Below are 19847 nucleotides of genomic sequence, written 5' to 3'. Positions count from 1 at the left end.
AAGTTCTACCACGTCTCAGGGCTAAAAACTCATCCTAGGACACCAAGGCGCCCCTGTGCAATCCCTGATGTGTGTAAGTTGCACTGAAAGGGTCCCATATGTGGCCCCACACTGAGAGTGACCATGCAATGTTACCGGGGCACACTTCGGGCCTTGCAGGATCCTGCAGGACATGGGTAACACTGCCCCCAAAAGTGGGAAATCAGAAGAAATGCCAACATCAGAAGACTGTGTGCAGGGGGACAGTAAGGAAAAGCAGACTAAAAGAGAGAAACAAAATAGAATCTATTAACTCTAGTCCTTAACAGTAGTATGTAGCAGTGTAAGAGTTCACAGAAATATTTTTTTAATAATTTTTATCAGAAACATGGCACTTTACATCTTCAGGTCACTGAATATACAATGATTATTCCTCACAACATCCCTGTGAGGTAGGCATTAGATTGCAGTTACTATTTAACATGTGGGCAGAGGCAGAGAAGTATGTAATGAATCCTGCACAATTAAGTTAATGAAGTTCAACTCACTTAAACATGGAGAAACCCTCAGTGACTTGAATGAGAACGGGACAATGGGGCACAGCTGATACTTCATCAGCTATATTTTTTTCACTCCAGTCGATTGCAATGCTCAGGGTCCAACTCTATTGCTTCCCCATATCCCCCCGAAAAAAAGCACCTTTGTTAAACAACTTACACATGCTGAGTTGCTACAAAGTGAGATCTGTAGTAGAAATAGGAAAAACAGACTTCAATTCAGCCTACATTTGAATAAAACTGAGAGAAGTTTGCCTGCCCAGCCAAATAGAACACTTTCAACTTTAGTCCTTTATGACATCTGAGACAGCATTTCAGCCTTCAGGTATGAATAAGTGTTTGCTTGACTTAATCTAGGGGAAAAAAGTTTGGTAGACTGTGATCGCTGTCTCAGAAATCATGCCTATTTTAGTCAAATTGTTTTACTGAGGGAGGAGGAACTTTGGGGTTTAACTCTAACTTTCCATGTGTTTAAAAAGCCCCTTAGTATAGCAATTTCTCAAAAAAACTCTTTCAAATTTTTTTTGTTTCAAAAATGAAACAGAGCAGGTTTGTAAACTTTAACACAATGAACAAATCCTAGTGTTTAATATACAATTATTGATTTTAATGACTTTGTACTGTAAATCAACTTCAGGAAACAAAGTATACTTGACAGTATGGCTACTGTGATTAACTCATCTTCCTATAGCTTTCAGTTGAGATTTCTGAAGAGATGCACTGTTCAAGAAAGATTCATAGTCTCAGCCCATAAACCACAGCAGCCTGGCTGAAGCCAAGGAAGCCATTGTAATGAATTCCTGCTGAGTAGCTCATCCATCAATTCCTTCATGTGCAGTATCAGTGACAATGGTCTGCTCCAAATTGAGAGATGATCACGATTGAAGAGGCTTGGGTCCACATGCTCTAAAAATCTAAACATGCTGCTCTTCCCAACAGAGAAATCTTCATTCTTATTTAATGGAAGACTCAGTCTAGTGGAACCATGGCTGTGCACTATGATGGGAGAAGAACAGAGTAGTGGCTCTTGGCAGAAATCGTCTTCATTTTGAGGAAGAGGGTGTGGGGGAAAAAAAAAAAAAGAGGGAAGAGTAATTCTTAACATTATTACCAAGGGACATGTTAACTTCTAATCTGAGATTCACTTTTCCTTCTGAAAATTGAAACTTTTAGGTCACAACCTCTTCCCCAAGGAACTTTAACCTTTAAATCCATGTAGCAATTGTTGTCTCCAGACAAAGGGTAAAAAATATAAAAGAAAAAAAAGAAAGAAAAGCTAAGAAGTGCACTTTGCATATCCTGCCTCACAAAGGGTTAAAGTGCTAAGTTTGATATATCCAAAAATTAAGCATCTCTCCTATTCCTTTATTTTTTTAAATGAAACTTTCTCTTTGGTTTCTTGTATCTTCCCTGTAATTTTATCCTTCGTTTCCTCCATCTTCTCTGTAATTTTATCCTTTGTTTCCCCCATCTTCTCTGTAATTTTATCCTTTGTTTCCCCCATCTTCTCCGTAATTTTATCCTTTGTTTCCCCCATCTTCTCCGTGATTTTATCCTTTGTTTCCCCCATCTTCTCTGTGATTTTGTCCTTTGTTTCTTCCATCCTGTCTTGTAGGTATTCCTTTACTGGTGGTGGTGTGGACATGTAGCCGTGCTTACGTAGGTATTTAACAGTGACAGATGTTCCTCCCAAAGTCACAGTGTATCTGGCAGGAGTTGCAATCTTAAAGAAACCAAAGAATACACCACATAGATAAAATAGGAAAATAACATCCAGCAAAAGGTATTTTTTTTATGTTGAAAATCTATTTTGACCAGTGTCAGATTCTAAAGATATCTTCAATTTATAAGGAAATAAGCCAGTTTACAGTGCATCCCCTAGAAATGCATACCGTTTACTTAAAGTATCATTTTGTCAGAGCCAGCAAGGGCATTAGACCACCCTTAAATAAACTCAGCACACAAACCCTCCCTGTGCAGCTTGTAGACAAGCATTCAGCATCTTGATGCAATTCAGAACAGACTGCATGTGAACACCGAGTTTCTTCCAACACTTCCAGGTCTCCCAGCTATTACAACATCTTTATATTTAACTGTATTTATTTATTGGTCTCTTTTAGGCAAAGGAAAAGTTGGAAAGAGTCGTACTTTCACATTTTGTTTGGGAAAGTAACCCCTTTGAAAACAGGCAAGAAGGACATCACTTTTAGAAACAAAACAAATTGAGTGGCATGTACAGCGAATACTGTACCTTGTTTTTGAATGGTCTGACATGTTTCAAGTTTCCCAAACACAGACTTTGCACATATAAAACAATAAAAGGAAACCCAAACCTGAATATAAGTAATTGATTCAAATGACAATGAAAATACTTGAGAGTGATGGACATCTAAGGGGAAGACAAAAAATCATTTAGGATAAAAATAACTGTCCTTTTATCTGAAATTCAATGAAGTGTTTAGACTTAACCTCTTTGTCCCTGCTAATTATGTCAGGGATACAGAAGAATAACTTAACTGTCATCTCAGAAGGCTGCAATACTTCTGCAGCAAAGAAGTTATTTTAGAAATACAGATAGACTCCTTGAAGGAACACAGGACACATATCAACTTGCATGGGACTATTTTTACCACAAAATGAATGCTTAAGTACACGTAGGTATCGAAGAAAGCTAATTAATTCTTTCTGCTGTAAACAAGTAAACCCTGTTTAGTTCACCAGGCAAGACTTAGAGCTTATTTACAAACTATAATTATACTTACTTTATACAATGCATATGCAGTTAGTGCATTTCCACTCTGGGAATTTTTCAGGATGTCTACTACACTGTCTGGTAAGCCAATCAGCTCTAGGAATGGAACGACATTCACCCCACTATAAAAGAGAAAAACATTGGTAACTTGAATGGGAATTTGAAACCTGAACAGTAATTTAGAGTACTATTTCTTTATTACACAAACTTCATAATTTGAAAACAAAGTGGTTTTTTATCTAAGCAATAAACTTACAAGATTTATGTTTCTGACCATAGGAAAATTAATGTTCTTTTCAGCATTTCAAAAGGTGACCCATTTATATTATCTCTGTTGGATGGAATGGTTTCTAACTTACCTGTGTCCCAGTTTATGTTTGAGGTAAGAAGATGTAATGGTGGTAAGACAGCTACGCAGGTTCCAGCTGTGCATGTTCAATTTCATGCTCTGTTATGCCTAAAATTACCTTCTTTTTCTACTAAAATTTCAGACAATGTTCTCCATTCACTTCTAAATATATCAAACATGGAATGTGGCAAAAGAAAAGGAAGCAACATGTTACATAGACAAGACTTCAGGGGCTTTGTGCTCAGTTCTTCTACTGTGTCAATATAAGCTGTCAAGATGGTGGAGGGAGCTCCTATCACAATTTCTTTCTATTTGACATCCAGGAAAACACCAAAAGAGAAAGGAAAGCTCATCTTTATATTATAGAAGAAAGCTACACACAGTTATAGAAGACCTGAGTTTCCAATATTTTCTATTTCTATCTAATTTTTTAAGCATTCTTCTGAGCATGCAATCACTTCAGCATCAAGAATAGTAACAGGCAGTAATTTACCAACAGTTACTAGAACCTACAGTCTGAGTAGAGAGTAGGGAATTCCCAGAGTAGGGAATGGAGATCTAGTAGGAGCTGAAAGACAGCTCTAACTGTGCCATTTCATAAACCACTGCTGTTTAGTCTTTATGATCAGTCATTCTGAGAGTTATTTTTCGACTTCAAGAGAGCACTGCTCCTGTGATATAACTGAAGCTTTGTTATAATTAGTTTAATTAGTTTCTAGTTGAATATTTCAGTTGTTTTCATCTGCCAAATATCTCCTTTAGCAGCAGGCTTAGGAGTTTCAAGAAAAGTAATCTTCACTCAATGTGAAATGTCTGGACATAAGCATCAACCTGAATTTATTCAAAGCAAAATATTTTTATAGTTCAAGACCTTTATTCCTCTGACATGAGCTAAATTTAGAATGACATTTGGATCTATAGCTCCCAGAAAGGGCAATTATGCCAGCTGGTTAGAGTAACTAAAACAAACACTTGTGCAGTAAGGCATTCTGATGTCAGAGTTCCATCCTTGCCACCACAAACCCCGTTGTTTCATGCTTTCTATTATTAAATATACAACACCAGCAGTCCAGAGATAAACATTTGCTTATATTTAGAAAACTATTTCCAGATAAATAAAACCTCTTTCATCTGAACTAGCAAACTAGCAGCTCATAATTGATGTAGTAGTTTTTTCTGATAAATGCCATTTTCCAGAATTGTATCTAGCATATGCTGTAACTAAAAAAAACCCTAAAATTAGAATACTTAGTTTATACCTTTTTTTTTTTTTTTAAGCACACAAATATTTAATTTCCAATTAAAAAGTATGGTCTACAGCAGCAATTTTTTCAGTGGATGGCAGGAAAGACAGGAAACAGAAACAAAAAAGGAGGGGATACACATTGTGAACAGCTAAGGGAGGTAAATCCATGAAATGAAAATCCAGTTATGAGGAAGGACTGGGGATGAAGTCCAAGGGCAAAAAAAAGGTCTATAAAGATCTCAACTAGCCATTCATAATCAGGATTCCAAATCCCTATCTTTACCTTTTGAGAGATTACTAATAATTTCAATGCTGTTTACATCCATTCATCATTTTGGAGAGATGAGCATTCCTGTAAATGTCAGCACCATACCTGGTACACAGCAATAACTGCATGGTAATAGTATCTACATGACACTCTCATGAATCCTATATACTTTCAACATTAACCTTATGCTTTAGTCAAAAATGTAGCTACATTTCTAAGTATAAAGGCACTTTTTAACAGGCAATAATAATTTATATGTCCATTCACTAGATCTCAATTCAACCATGGTATTGGGCACTGCAACAAAATACCAACTTACTTCATGGCTGCATAGTAAAAGGATCCAAACCATACACTGGAAGTCACAAGGTGCACCGGAACCATGACTTTCCCATACTGCTTAAAAGTTTTCTTGAACCTCTGAACAAGACTAATTGATTTATCTTGTAATGGATCAGGTTCTGAAGTATCTGACTCTGCAGGGCTCTGCTTGGGCACATCAGTGGCCGAAGGCAAAGGATTTCTCTCTTCTGGTACTTTGTGAGAAGTGTTTGCTGGCTGTGATGAAAAAGCAGTTTTCTTTGAGGCAAAGTGAGCTGCACCTGCATGAAGACATCGTTTAGGAGGGTCCAGTGCCAGAACCACTTTGCATCCCACATTGGGCAGCACAGACTGTCCTTTTAAGCACTGAAAGACACCGGTGCGAGGGAAGAACCAACACGTCCCATGTGCCAGCTGAGATGCAGAGTGGAACAGACTCCGCTGCATTTTGGAGAAGTGTGGATGAAGTTTCTATAAAGAAGAAACAAGAGTAAACAAACCTCATTTCAATGGTGTGATTTCTACTTGCTCCAATGCCACTTACAATTCCCAAATTTTAAATGGCTTTCTATTCTACTTTAAAGAGGTTTTCCTTGTCTTTCTTTGCAGAAATAGTTACGTTCTGGAATGAAGGAAATAATTTTCTCACTTTTTCAGCATTCTGAACTAAAATAGTCCCTTCACATAACATACTCTGCTCCTCACTGCTAAAATGATCGCAATACTCCCAAAAAACATTCTTAGGAGTTTAGGAATCTACTTACTTCTACTGCTTTTATCTACATAACCTGGCACAGCCATTGAAAAGTTACCCTTAAACTTCACTTACAGTAGCATCTGATAACTTGAGTGAACCTTGAGCGTACATAATATGTATTATTATGCATTATAAATTCACTGACGTAAGTGCAATTAAAATTTATTTTTGGTGTCAGTGCATTCTTAGTTTTGGTAAAATTTTTCATGTTCTATATTATTTTCAATAGAAGTTCATAAAATTGAAAAAGTCCAATAGAAATAATTATTAATGATCAAGCAATAGCCTAAATAGTAACAAATGTAACTGTAACAGTCTGTCAGTAACATTTGTCAGGAAGGAGGAAGGTACTGTTGAATGTCATATATTAACATGAGCAAAACTGAATTGCAATTTTCCAAACACTGCAATGCAAAGAATATTTTAAAACTGTGGAATAACCCAGTTAACTTTATGATTTTTAATACTTACCAATTACTCCTGAAAGTTTGAAATAACTATTGAGAGCTTCCCCACAAAGAAGAAAGGAATTTAGTTTTGCATGCGTAGACATCAAGAAGTAATTTTTACCCCCCAGAAAGCATGCTTTGAAACTGTGAAATACTCTTTCCTTTCCTTTATTCAATGGTTGCAAGTTACAGAACTAGCACTCCTTCCCTTCCAAAAAAAAAAAGGTGATGCTAATTGATGTAACAAATGCCACTTAAGTTAGTTACATTACAAGTTTTGTACATTACTAATGCTTTTCCATTTTTATTTATCACAATTCTTTATCCAAACTAGAAATCACTGAAATTTAATTGAAACGTCACATATGCTTTCTCTTCACCTTAGATATATGCCAGGTGCTTTAGCAGTGAATTTTTCTAGGCTGCAGAAAATGATCAATACTTCCTAACACAGGAGGAAGTTTAAAAAAAAAAAAGTGAAACCATACATACCCTTTATTACTTTCTAGATATGGTAAGGTGTGTATCTGCAAAAAGTTGCAACTCTTCCACTAGTTCCCCACCTTTCAAATATATGTCTTGAACTCATTGAGGCCCCTGCTAAAGTGAAAAAAAGGCACATTTAGAGAAATAGCAAGAAGAGCAAATTAATCCCATGAAGATCTATTTCTGGTCAGCCTGAAACCTTGCAACTGAAGAGGTATTGGTGTAAATTCCCTTTAGAATACTGACATGCTAATGGGAGAATTTTTTCTCTGTAATTTTAGAAGTTCCTCAACTTTGAATTACTGTTCTCTTCCAAGAGAGGACAGTTTCATAATCCAAATGGATCTGTTGGAACAGTCCTGCCTGTATGTTTTCTAGGTAGTTTTATGCTACTGTTGTACTTGAATTAATGGAAATTACTAGAATTACAATGTTTGATGTGGGGAGAAGACAAATTCCCAGGTTTCGAACTCCCTTGGAACCTCTGCATTGCTTGTGACACACAGACACACACTTTTGTTGAACTCCTGCTAACAGGAGGTACTGCATCAATGGGGAAAAAAGGAACTTGTGTCATACATGAAGCAGTTACTCTGTCCTGTTGACAGAGTATGAACTTGGTGGGAGTCAGGAGGTGCTGCTGCTGCTCATGGAGCAGTAAATCAGCTACAGGTACTGGCTCTCCACAACTCAGTTTTCTGTAAGACTTCATTGGAAGCAGCAATTGCTTGTGGTATCTCTAGTTTTACAAGAAGCAGAGATTCTTGCTTACTTCTGAAATCCAAATGCAATTGCTTCTCAAAACAAGAAGTAGTGAAAGCACTCAGTAAAACTCAAGTGTTCAGATGGCACTCCATCATACACCAACTACTTAACTGATTTATAGAAATTGTAACAACAAACTTGGAACATGACAACTGCATTCCTTGCCTACTGCCACTTACAGGTCTTTCCTGAGGGATAACATTCTCTACAGAGAACTGTTTTCCTCTCTCACTAATAGTACACAGCACTGAGTGTCTGCCCTAAGTAGATTTTCTCAATATCCAGCCAGCAGACTCAGCAAAAGGCATCCACCTATGGGAATCTGGAGGCTCTTGATTCAGACTTCTACTGTTCACCTGTACCCTATTGAAAAATACCTGGTTCAAACAAGCTTTGCAAATTGCAGCATGGGGGAAACCATAACTTTGAATAATTTATGTTATTAACAGGACACTGCATTCCAGCAGCCTTGAGAAGAGATCATTCTTCAGCACAGGACTGAGAAGCTGAACAAGCATTTCTGAATTTTCCCATTCCTTGTAGTGTATTTACAGCAGCACTTCTCAGAGCACTGTTTCTAGGTTTTGCATTCTAGCAGTGTCCCAGCACCTCTGACCCAGCACAGTGGCTGCAGAACATCTGGGGAGGAAATGGTTCCATTCTCCTGAGTGTGGGTCACCACTGTGTCCAATGCTTGTCAGGCAGCACATGACACTGCTGTGATCAGTAAATGAGTTTCAAGGTCTTTGCTCACCCAGTTACATGCACCATGTAAAACTTAAAAACAGAATGTCACCAATGGCTTTAGAGCAGAGAAAGTTTTGGGGCTATTACAAGACTTTCCATGCCACTTTTTGTTCCTGCATTCTCAGATGGACTTGAAAGTCATTAATTAAAGGCTTTTCTTCTCCATGATGCATGACCTGGCAGGTCAAAAGGAATGTTATCTAAACATCTACAGTAGACTCTGAAGAGGTTTTGCACCTTGTAAGCAGATAGTATGGTTCTAGTTGAAATTCTGCATAACTGCTTACTGGTTGTTTCTCCACTTTACAATGTGGAGAAGCACAATAGCTTGATAGATAAGGAAAGGGTAAGATATGACAGTGCTTATGTTTGAGAGGATAGAAGAAAACATTTTTTGAAACAAGGTAAAAATTTTCCTAATGACCTTACTGTGTTTCACAGGGAAGTGCTTTGCTTATTTAAATGAACAAAGGAGAGACCTTTTGAAGTGTTGGTACATTGAGTATTACACTGCTGTCCAGAAGCACTGGCATGAGGGAACTATTATAAAGGTTACAGCATGATGTAGGAAAGGCACATGAATAAAGGAACACATTAATACAGCATTAATAAATTAATTTTAAAGAAACAAATATTTTTAAAGGGGTGATGGGTGCAGCTGCTCAATTGTACTTTAGTTACTTGGCTCAACAATGCAAACAAATTTTTATCAGGACATATAAAGTACACAATTATTATGGTTGGAGATCCAAATAAATATGAAACTAACTGTTTCATCCCTCTAAAACGTGAGATGAATACAGAGAAACTTGTCATTTAAGAAAATTAGTGAGAGGAAGTTCCTAAAACCCTGTGCACTCAACAGGCAGCAGGAAGTGTGTCAACCTATGGATTTGAGACACAATTTCTTCTCCAAGTGTAACACTTCTCAAAGAAATTACTGGAGCTACAAAAGCTATACAACTGCCCCTGTAACTTTAGGTTGTTAAGAACACTCAGATTCTAAGGAAGTCAGGGCAGTAACCTGAATGTTACCCACAATTGCACCTAGTGACTTTTGAAACATTGCTTTTTAATTTTAGTGTGTTTAACATTTTTCCTGCTGTTACATCATGCTGCAAAGATACAGAAAAGGACAAGAAGGTACAAGCTCCAAACACCAAGGTGAGAAAGCACTTACCTGTGGGGTGGAGCAGGGGGAAAGGTGTTTTAAAGCATCTTAGATTACTTTATTAGTTTTTTCTTAAAAATGCCACAAAGAAAAAAAAAATCTGTCTAAGGATAAATATAACTCAAGTTCTCTGCTCCAAGGATTCCATGTGGTCAGTCACAGAATAGATATCAGCTACAGAAACCATGAAATGCTACACAGACACTTGTGATATGGTCTCCTCTTCAGCACAGTCACATCCCAGCTAACTATTTAGTAGGATCTCCAGCAGACTGTAAATTGAGCTGTAGAGATACTGGCTGTTCAAGACAAACTCCTGGTTGGGATTCTTGGACATCCAGTTAATTCCTAAAGGCACCCCTGTCTCGTGGTGAGCTGTTAAGAAGGCCTCTGACATCAAGGGAGTACTCTAGGGGCCTCTCAAGGAAAAGAACAGATCAGCTTCTCATTGCAGTGCTGAAGGTTTTGGTTAGGAAACTTCTGTACTCGTGTTATAATTCAGATCAGCTTTGGCATGAATCTGATATACTACAAGAGCATCCTAGCTCTTGCATTTGCTCTACTTTCCAGTGATAATTAGGAAGTAGATATTAGATTTGCTTTTTGTTCCCGAGGACAAAAAAAGTTCAGGAATTTTAAATGCCACAGAGCTGGTTTATGTGGCTGTCACAAACTCATTGGCTTTGGATGTGTGCTAACACGTTCTATACCAAAAAAACTCTGGGAGATCTTTGGAAAACACAGAAGTAACAGGCCTGGCCAATACAGGTATGGCAAAGGCTGCTGTGGATATTTACTGCTGGAAAGAGAAAATGTGTCAGATACTGTCAGATGAAACTTTCATCAGGATAATTTGTCTAAAAATGGTTACCCTGCTACATTTAATGTTTTTTGAGTTATCAGAAAAATTAAAATATAAGAAGTTGGCAGTGCATAAAAGATGACAAAAACTTAAGTTCATTTGTAAAAGAGGTCAGAAAGCATCTGAGGGAATTGAGGGTATAGTATATGTAGAGAACACTGGATTATTTTCTCAGTTATACCAGAAACACTCTGGACACAATATGTAAATATGGATGACTTTAAAGCATTTTCACTTGTTCTGTTACTGTTTAAAAAAAGAACATTAATTATACCACAGGAGAGTTCCCAATGAAAATCCATGAGCTTTTTCTACTCCCAAGGCACCTTTCTATGGAAACAGAGAATTAATTTACATTCTTGTCATATTTAGTGTAAAATCTAGAAAACTTTGAGAATTGTGTGTGGCAGACACAGCAGAATTTAGAAAGGAAACAAATCAAGTTTTCAGAAATCCTTTTCAACTCATCTTTCAGATGGCATAAAAAGCAAATACAGAGCTCTCATCCAAGCAGCTCTGTTTAATAACAACACCACCATACTGCTTACTTTTTTACTAAACATAATAAAAAACCCCCAAAGCTTGTTTTCAGATTTAACTTGTTCTTTTCAAGAACTCATTGACAGCATATATAAAAAAACCCCCAAAACTGATTTTGCCAAGCTTATAAACCAAAATAAGAAAATAGGAAAACCACAATTGAACTGAAAACATATATGGGTATCCTAAAAGTCTGGGAACATATTTTAAAATAATTTTAAGACTAGTTCAATACATGCAAAGCATTGTTTTTCTTAAATTTAATGTAAAATAAAACTATAAACCTCTTGGTAACTGGAAAGGGTTGGTACAGCATGGAGTCACTAAGCATGGATAGGAAAGTGGCAGTGCACAGGGACTTTTTATGCTTTGTATTAATACCTTGAGTGCATGAATGAACGTTTAGAATTTCTATTTTGATCTTTACTACTTTTGCAGTATTACTCAAACTATCTGTTATTCATTCTAAACTAAGAAAATTGCTTATAATTTGAAGTTTGGGCATCATTAGCTGTGTGGTTTTGTCTACCACTCAGGACTGTCTGAAAATATAACACCACATTTTAGGTTAAAGGGAGTAATGCAAAATAAGTCACAGTGGAATTTATTTAAAACTTGGTAAAATCATGTTAAAAAGGACAAAAGACTAAACCTTTGCAGACAGACAACCCTAAAGCATTAGCCCCACCCTACCTCTACACTACTTTCACTTAGTAAATGCTATGCTATAACTGATCATATTATTACAACTCATACTGCTAAGTGGAGATAAGACAACAACTTTGTTAGTCTTATTTTACCTAAACTACTCTTCTTGCTAAAACACCCTGAGCAAAATCAAAAAAGTAAAATAAACTTTTTCACAGTCCGTATACACTGAGTAATCTTCACTGCTACAATCTTCCGATACTCAAACATTAAAAAGGACAAGAAGAAGTAGCTTTAGCAAGACTAAAAGATATTGCAGACATGTGTAAAGTCTGCACACTGGATTCAGAGGACAAATAAAGCAGGAGAACGTAATGCAATGCCTGTGTGTTGAATTATACATCTGGAATGCTAAACAGGAGCCTTAGCACAGTCAATATGTCCATGGTAACTCCATTTTCCTCTGGGATGGAAAGTACTGGATCTTAAGGTTGCATGTAGCTGGCCATTATATGAAAATGTGAATGCTCTCTCTCAAATGCTTCTAAAAGAAAGGATCACAATCAGCTGTACTGCTTTCTGCTCTTCAGAACTGTTTTTAATACCTGGTGCTATTCCATCTGTTACCGCTGGTTCCTTCTTTCACAAGTTTCGTTCTGCCCTCTACTGAATTTTTATGTAAGTACAACTCAACAAAAAGGTTTCTGCTGTGTATGATTCCATCCAACAAGTGCTGCTGGATCATCCTCTATCAGTTCCAGAGCCTCTCAGATTATAGGCACATGTCAAGGAAAAATTTGGCTTTTAAAGTGCTATCTGGTTTGATTTTTTTGGGTCCATTTGTCACTCTACAGACATGTCTGCAATAAGCAAGGCAGAGAAATTATGCTTATAGATTGCAACTAAGCTTAAAAATAGGCATATTATATATCTATGCTAAAAAAGGCCAAAAAAAGCCTTATGTTAGTTAAAAGCAGGGGCTGTATTAATCTGCTTCTTCACACTACCTTCCACTTTAGGCTAATGATAAAACTAAGATCTGATTCTCTTTCTACTCCACTTAGGTAGTACCTTTCTGTAGTACCTGAATCCGAAGGTATCAGTAGTTCATTCCTCCTAGAACATTTGTGGTTGTCTCTCAGAGGGTTTCCAGCCACAGGGCCCTTGCCATGCAGGTGTGGGGGCTGTAGGGGCATGTGTGTAGTGGTCTGGTGTACAAACCAGAGGAAAGCTTCCTCTGGATAACTAACAGGGGCTGGAAAGGGACTTCACATAAGCAAGCCTCAGATCTGCAGTTTCCTGCATATGACTCTGAACTCCCTCAGGAAAAAAAAAACCAACCCACAACTGAACTGATGAGGGGTTAATGTTAAAACACAAACACAAAAATACACAGATCAGTTTTCTACACTTCATCAAAACATTATTTGAGAAGCTCTTAGGATCTTCCCTCTCAATAGTACACTGTATTTTATTTGATGAATTCCTCACCTCTTTCAACTCACTGAGCATCTAAAGTGTTTTGACTCTACACTTTAACACACGCTGAAATGCACTGGAAATATGGTTATTAGTTCTATGTTCAGAGCTCAGGTATTTCTTTTATGATGAAATTCAGAGCTGCAGTGCACACTCATTTTCACTAATAGAGTCATCAATGAGAGTCAAAAGGTTGCTGCCAAAAACTGAACTCTTGCTCAAGACTTCTTGCTACTTGCAACTTGGATTCTAGCAGCCAAGTTCATTTTTTAATTCATAGCTTTTCTGGTCACTCAGCACATCACTGATATAGACAGTGTGGATTATAATAATTATTATTTAAAGTCTTTGGAATTTTAATAAAATATTTTTAAATGAAAAATGTAATGAAACAATTAGAGACACACTGCAGATACAGTGACTTTTACAAAAACAGATGGTGCTGACACAAATAAAGTTCAGCCTTTTTTGCCTAGATCTGTTGGGTTTGTGCAGCAAGGTTCTGGTGGAGGGTGGGCTATACGGGTGGTGTCTTTGAGAAGCTGCCAAAAGCTTCCCACATGTTTGAGAGAGCCAATGCCAGCCAGCTCCAAGAGAGACTCACTGCTGGCCAAGGCTGAGACCATCAGTGATGGTGGTAGAGCCATGGGATAACACGGCTAAGAAGGAAAAAAAAAACTGTTGCAGAGATGTAATTGAGGCCAGGAAAGAGCAGAGTTGAGAACATGTGAGAGGAACAGCCCTGCAGACACCAAGGTCAGTGAAGGAGGAGGGAGAGGTGCTGCAGGCACAGGAGCTGGGACAAGCCAGCAGTCTGTGGTGCAGACCACGGTGAGGGAGCCGTGTCCCTGCCGCCCATGGAGGTCCAGAGAGGAACAAAGATCCACCTGCAGCCTGTGGAGGAGCCCATGCCAGAGCAGGTGGATACCAGGAGGAGGCTGTGACCCTGTAGGAAACCCACACTGAAGAAGGTCCTGTAAGAACCTGGGGCAAGAGGAGTCCATGCTAGAGCAGGTTAGCTGAGAGGACTTGTGATTCCATAGGGGATCCATGCTGGAATGGGCTACTCCTGGAGGACTGCACACAGTGGAAAATGACCCACACCAGAGCAGTTAATGAAGAACTACAGCTCATGGAAAGAATTCATGTTGGAGAGTTTTGTGGAAGACTGTCTGCCATGGGAGGGACCTCCTGCTGCAGCAGGGGAAGAATTTTCCCCCTGTGGAGGAAGCAGTGGCAGAGAAAACATGTGAGGAATGGATTGTAACCCCCTTCCCTGTCCTCCTGTGCCACTGAGAGGAAGAGCAGGGAGAGAACTGGAAGTACAGTTACACCCAGTAAGGAAGGAGGAGTGCCAGGAAGAAATGTTAGGATTTGTTTCACCTCTCATTTCCGTACTCTGATTTGACTGGTAATAAATCAAATCAATTTCCCCACATTGGGTCTGTTTTGCCCATGACAGCAAGCGATGACTGATCTCTCTCTGCCCTTACCTCAGCTCAAGAGCCTTTCATTGTATTTTCTTTTCCCTGGCCAGCTGAGGAGGGGAGGGGTAGAGCAGCTTTGGTGGGCACCTGACATCCAGCCAGAGTCAAACTACCACACCAAACTACAGAATACAATCTTAGATATTCAAATACTTTATCATGACTAATTATAAAAGGCATTTATTAGGAATATACTTAAACTTTGATCTTAGAATCAGCTTTGTACAGCCTTCTGCCCCACCTTCCACGGTGACTACCAAACCTGTTTCATTTCTAGCCTTGATAAATGCCATTTTTGCCACCTTGGATCTTTACAGGTCTTGCCTCATTGTTGTTTCTTCTCTCCATAACCCAACAGCAAGCAACAGTACTATCTGTAATAATACATTAAGGGCAAATTATATTATGTAATAATTTTATAAGACACTTAACAAGCTCTAAGTACCAAGTCTTTTACTCATCAAATTCACCCAAAATGCTTCTAAAGATGCCCAGAAAACATTCTCAAGGAAGAACTCTGGAGCCTTACAATTAGAAACAAAGTAGGAATAAAAGTAAACCAGCGTGAAACTGGAAAAAAAACATCCCAGCTTCCATAAAAACAGAATTCACAGTGGAAGCATTGGGTTCAAGATTTTTTCTTTTATTCTCTCACCACATTTATTTCACACTTTCAAACACTGAAAAGCTGTCATTTTTCCCAGCAAAAAATACAGAACGTTCATCTTTCAGCAGAATTACTGTTGGCAGACATTCACTTCCAGTACAAATCTTTTCTAAATATTCAAAGTAAGTGCTGAATTCTCTGTTGTGAATTCAAATTTCTCCATATGGGGAAATATGTGCAGTATCAATCAGAATATCTTGAAAAATTATGTGTGAAGAGGCTGATCATAACATTTACAACACACACACACTCAAAACCAGTCTTCATCTAATTTTCAGTAAACGCTATTCCCAACATCTCTACAAATGAACGTGAACAATTCTTATAAAAGAAATATTATTTTTATTAAGGTCTTGGTACCTGAGTGGCTACACCTTCTTGCCCATTATTCAAGTTTACTGCCTTACACAGCATTTCTTGCACAGAGGCATGCAAACAACAAAATTACACCATCTCCAAGTGTCAAAGTGCATCAGATTTAGAGCTGTGTCTTTACACCAGAAGGAGCTCTGATGAGACTTTAGTATTAGAACCCTAATAACATTCCTATTCACAGTCTGAAGCAGCAGCATTACAACACTGCTGTATTCAGATTGGGAAAGGAATCCTGTGACTGCAACACTGCAGCCTTTGCAAGCACACTGCTTTCTGCCAGATGTCATCAACAAGGCCCAAGGCTTGTGGCTCAGCACAGAAAGATCTCTCATCAGAAAGTACTGTCCTATGGCCTGAGACAGCAGGAAGCAAAGGTTGCCAACTAATTTTAACATCAGTAAAGCCAGTTTTCAAATTCACAAAATATTAAGAGAGAATAGTTAACTGCCTGGTTCACGCTGGGGCTAAGCACTACCACTGCAGTTAAAGATAAGTGCTGTCACGTTTTACTAAAATCTTTCACCAGCCACTTTTGGAAGAGACTCGCTGCATTTTTATTTCCAACCCACAAAATTAATCCATTGGAAAAAAAGTTATTGATTTGTTTTATAATTTTTTATGAGCACCTGACTGTATTAACAACCACTCCCTTGCTCCATCCCTCTCCTCAAGGACATGGCAAGTCCTAAAGAGCTGCAGGAGATATCTGCTGCAATGTTCTACAAAGCCACAATCACAGCCACACAACTTGTTTGGTTTACATAAGAACTGTTACACAGGATCAAGGTCAATTCTCAGGACAAGATAAAACAGGAGATGCAAGGAATTAAAATTTATAGCCCATCTAAGTGTCCCTTTCATTTCCTGATGTGAACAAACAGAGCTTTACCATCCAGATGAATTTATTTCCAAGGGGCAGGGTCATGTCTGGAAACATAACAAAAAATGTGGCTCGTTTGAAGAGGATAAGAGGAAAACAGAGTGATGGAAGGCACTGGGCTACAAAGGGTTGGAGATTTTTAGAGGGAGCACAAAGTTCCAAACAGTAAATCCTACTGTGAAATGCCAATGCCTAAAAGATGTGGCTTCAGTCTTTACCAGACAAAAAGTCCTAGGCAGGCACACCACTCTTGCCTGTCAGCACCTGCTTAAATCACAATTTTCTGGACAAAATTTAATATGGACAAAGCGTGTTGGACTTAACACACCTGTACTGGTACCTTCAAGACTCAACTAAATTTATGAAAATAGAATCACAGGTGTCATCAGAATAGATCATAAGGATTTTTTAACTGAATAATAACATTTTACTCTCACTGGAATTATACTGTCAGGGACAAAAAGAATAATGTGTGTTTTTTAGAGGTGTCACGATTCAAAACTCAAAAATTAGGAAAAGGTTCTGTAACTTAAACAGTGCTCTTTTTTGTTGTTGTTATTGTCCCACTGCACAATCCATTCCTCTCAAGTAAAAAAATCTACAGGGGCATACCATGACATAATAGTCATTAAGAATCTCTGACCCTGAGTTTGATCCCTGATCTAAAGTGATGGAACTGGGTAGTTACCTATCAGCATATCAAGGTTAAATCCTTATGATCCATTCTGATGACATTTGGCTGTCCAGGAAGATTCCCAGCAGGTTTTGGGCCCAGGTCTCAGTCCTTTCAGTGATTTCATTCCATTCCTAATACTGAAATATTGATGATTATGAATTTGCTTCAGCATCTAATTTTGAAAATAAGTTCATCTTCAGCTATCTGATTTAACACCAAAAAGAACTATGTTGGATTGTCTTTCCAACCTGCAGGACTAAACTGATTACAAGGAATTTGCTGAGATTCCATTAGCAGTTATACATTTTTAAAAATCAGTGTTCTTCCTGCTCTTGTTGTTGAATTTCTCATGCCCTTGTCTTCAAGACTAGAAAAAACTCCCTGCAGATCCAGAAATGTGCCAAGATGCAAACTGAGGGCTCTTATCTGACATTAGGGGACATCAAGAACTCCCGTCCTGCAAAAACACCACACTTCAGTTTCCAAGTGATACCTATGAGCATACACAAGAGGTGGGCTGGTTTACCTGCAGAAAAGACCATCTACAGCAGGAGAACTACACAGAATCTTTTAGAAACCAAGCCAGATCAAAACTTTTCTTGCAGCTGCTATAGCCTGTGAAGCAGACCTGCACACAGTCACACCAGACAAGTCTTTAACTTCTTACATTCCTTACAGACTCCTTAACAGTCTGAATTTATCTACTCAGTTTTTGCCATGTGGAAGCCACCTGATATCCACCTACCCAAATCACCAAATGATTTATTTTTTTTATTCCCTGATGGAAGTGCCTTTTAGACAGTGAGTGTAATTCAGTAACGCTGCCACAAGGGTCAGTCGTGCCTTTTTTACCTCAAACAGCCATTAAACAGAAAAGGAGATCAACACCTGCTGTCACCCCACCTCCATGGAGATGGACAGTGGGGACATACTATCCTCTGTGCATGCAATTCCCACACTGAAACAGCTGCAAGTCACATAAGCACAGGCAGCAAAACACATTCCAAATGAGGAACCTGCACCCTATCTCTTCCCAAAGCAGCAAAACTTTGGCAAACCATTTTATGTTTATACTTGTACCAGCAATGACACCTTGGGGTAAGCTGAAGAACACTTTCAGTTTAAGAACTGGCTTTGGTAAGGAATTCTAGGAGACTTCATGTACTGCTGTCCAATGTTAAGTTTTCTTTTTCAGGACAGTTGGTAGAGGGAATTTTGTTAATAGACATTAGTGAGGCTGAAGTAGTTTGTAATAGCTGACATAGATCCATGTTTCACTTAACAGCCTTAACAAAAATTCTGATGACTTCTCTGACTCCCTGGATATATTTAATTAACACGAGCGGATTACTAATGAGAAACATAACAGGGGACAATAAAACATTTGTACAGTCACTTCAAGCTTTCTGAAAGGACAAGACACAGGCATGTCTAGAAAAAGAACCCCCTTAAGGGGCATAAGCCACCCGCGGTCCTTCAGTGGTAACATAGAACCACGGAATATGCTGACTTGGAAGGGGTCCATCAGGATCATCGATGTCCTCTGCACGGCCAACTCCTGGCCCTGCACAGGACATCCCAAGAATCACACCTTGTGATTGAGACTGTGGCCAAACGCCTGAGCTCTGCCAGGCTGGTGCTGTGACCACTTCCCTGGGGAGGCTGCTCCAGTGCCCAGCCATCCTCTGGGTGAAGAACCTTCGCCTGACATCCAGCCTAAACTTCCCCTGACACAGTTTCGTGCCGTTCCCTTGGCTCCTGTCACTGGGCACCGGGGGGCCGGGATCGCCGCTGCCCTTCGTAAAAAAAGTCACAGCCTGAGCTCCCACCCCCAAATCCCTTCCTGTCCACCCAGATGCTGCAACAGCAGCCCACCGCGGAACACCCAGGCCCATCCAGCGTCACCTCCCTACCAGGAGATCTCTCTTTCCACCCCGCTTTCTTGGGTCGCGGCCGACATCCTTCAGCGCCGGGCAAGGCGGACTGGTCCAAGGGAAGGCAGCCGGGAGGAAGGCGCCAGCAGCCCAATCCCCCCACAAGCCGGGGCGGAGGGGGATCCCTCCCGATTCCGCGGGTCCCGCCGCTCCCGCCCCCGCCGCGCGGGTACCTCGTGCCGGGCCCGCGCCGCTCCTCAGGGGCCCGCGCGCCTCGGGCACGCGCCGGTGGCACCAACGGCCGCTCCCGTCACGCCCACCCCCCTGCGCTCCCCGCCCGCCCCGCGCAACGTGCGGCGGCGCCCGTCCCCACCATCACCTTCAGGCCCGGCGGCGCCCTCCCACTGCGCAGGCGCGAGCACCGCCCCCCTCTCGCACGGCCCCCTGGGACTCGTAGTTCCTCTGCCCCTGCTGAGACACCGCCACCTTTCACAGACCCAAGTTTGGAAGTG

The 19847-nt window shown here is 39.7% G+C and overlaps 1 protein-coding gene across 8 annotated transcripts; it reads right to left on the bottom strand.

Annotated features, from left to right (window-relative positions):
- Positions 1 to 315: 315 nt before the first annotated feature.
- Positions 316 to 19736, bottom strand: FAM210A (family with sequence similarity 210 member A). 8 transcript variants are annotated; one of them, XM_077183899.1, is made up of 5 exons: positions 19715 to 19736; positions 7171 to 7278; positions 5471 to 5943; positions 3299 to 3410; positions 316 to 2259 (listed from the first exon to the last, which is right to left on the bottom strand). In XM_077183899.1, exons 3-5 carry the CDS (start codon positions 5917 to 5919, stop codon positions 1894 to 1896), a joined length of 927 nt encoding a protein of 308 aa, XP_077040014.1. In that variant the 5' UTR covers positions 5920 to 5943; positions 7171 to 7278; positions 19715 to 19736; the 3' UTR covers positions 316 to 1893. The 8 variants fall into 8 exon arrangements, with proteins under 8 accessions (XP_077040014.1, XP_077040032.1, XP_054498424.2 ...); XM_077183917.1 differs by having other exon boundaries at positions 7171 to 7275; positions 19715 to 19732; XM_054642449.2 differs by lacking the exon at positions 19715 to 19736 and adding an exon at positions 19569 to 19708.
- Positions 19737 to 19847: the final 111 nt, after the last annotated feature.

This window comes from Agelaius phoeniceus, chromosome 1 (genome assembly GCF_051311805.1).
Source record: "Agelaius phoeniceus isolate bAgePho1 chromosome 1, bAgePho1.hap1, whole genome shotgun sequence".
Classification (NCBI taxonomy): domain Eukaryota; kingdom Metazoa; phylum Chordata; class Aves; order Passeriformes; family Icteridae; genus Agelaius; species Agelaius phoeniceus.
Note: the sequence above shows the minus strand (reverse complement) of the source record. Positions and strands in the feature narration are given on the sequence as shown.

Coding starts and splice junctions, on each gene's coding strand:
- FAM210A (XM_077183899.1), bottom strand. CDS start 5,919: ATGCAGCGGAGTCTGTTCCACTCTGCATCTCAGCTGGCACATGGGACG. Junction 3,411..5,470: donor TTTTACTATGCAGCCATGAA/GTAAGTTGGTAT, acceptor TCTCTTTTATAG/TGGGGTGAATGTCGTTCCAT. Junction 2,260..3,298: donor CTGCATATGCATTGTATAAA/GTAAGTATAATT, acceptor GGTTTCTTTAAG/ATTGCAACTCCTGCCAGATA.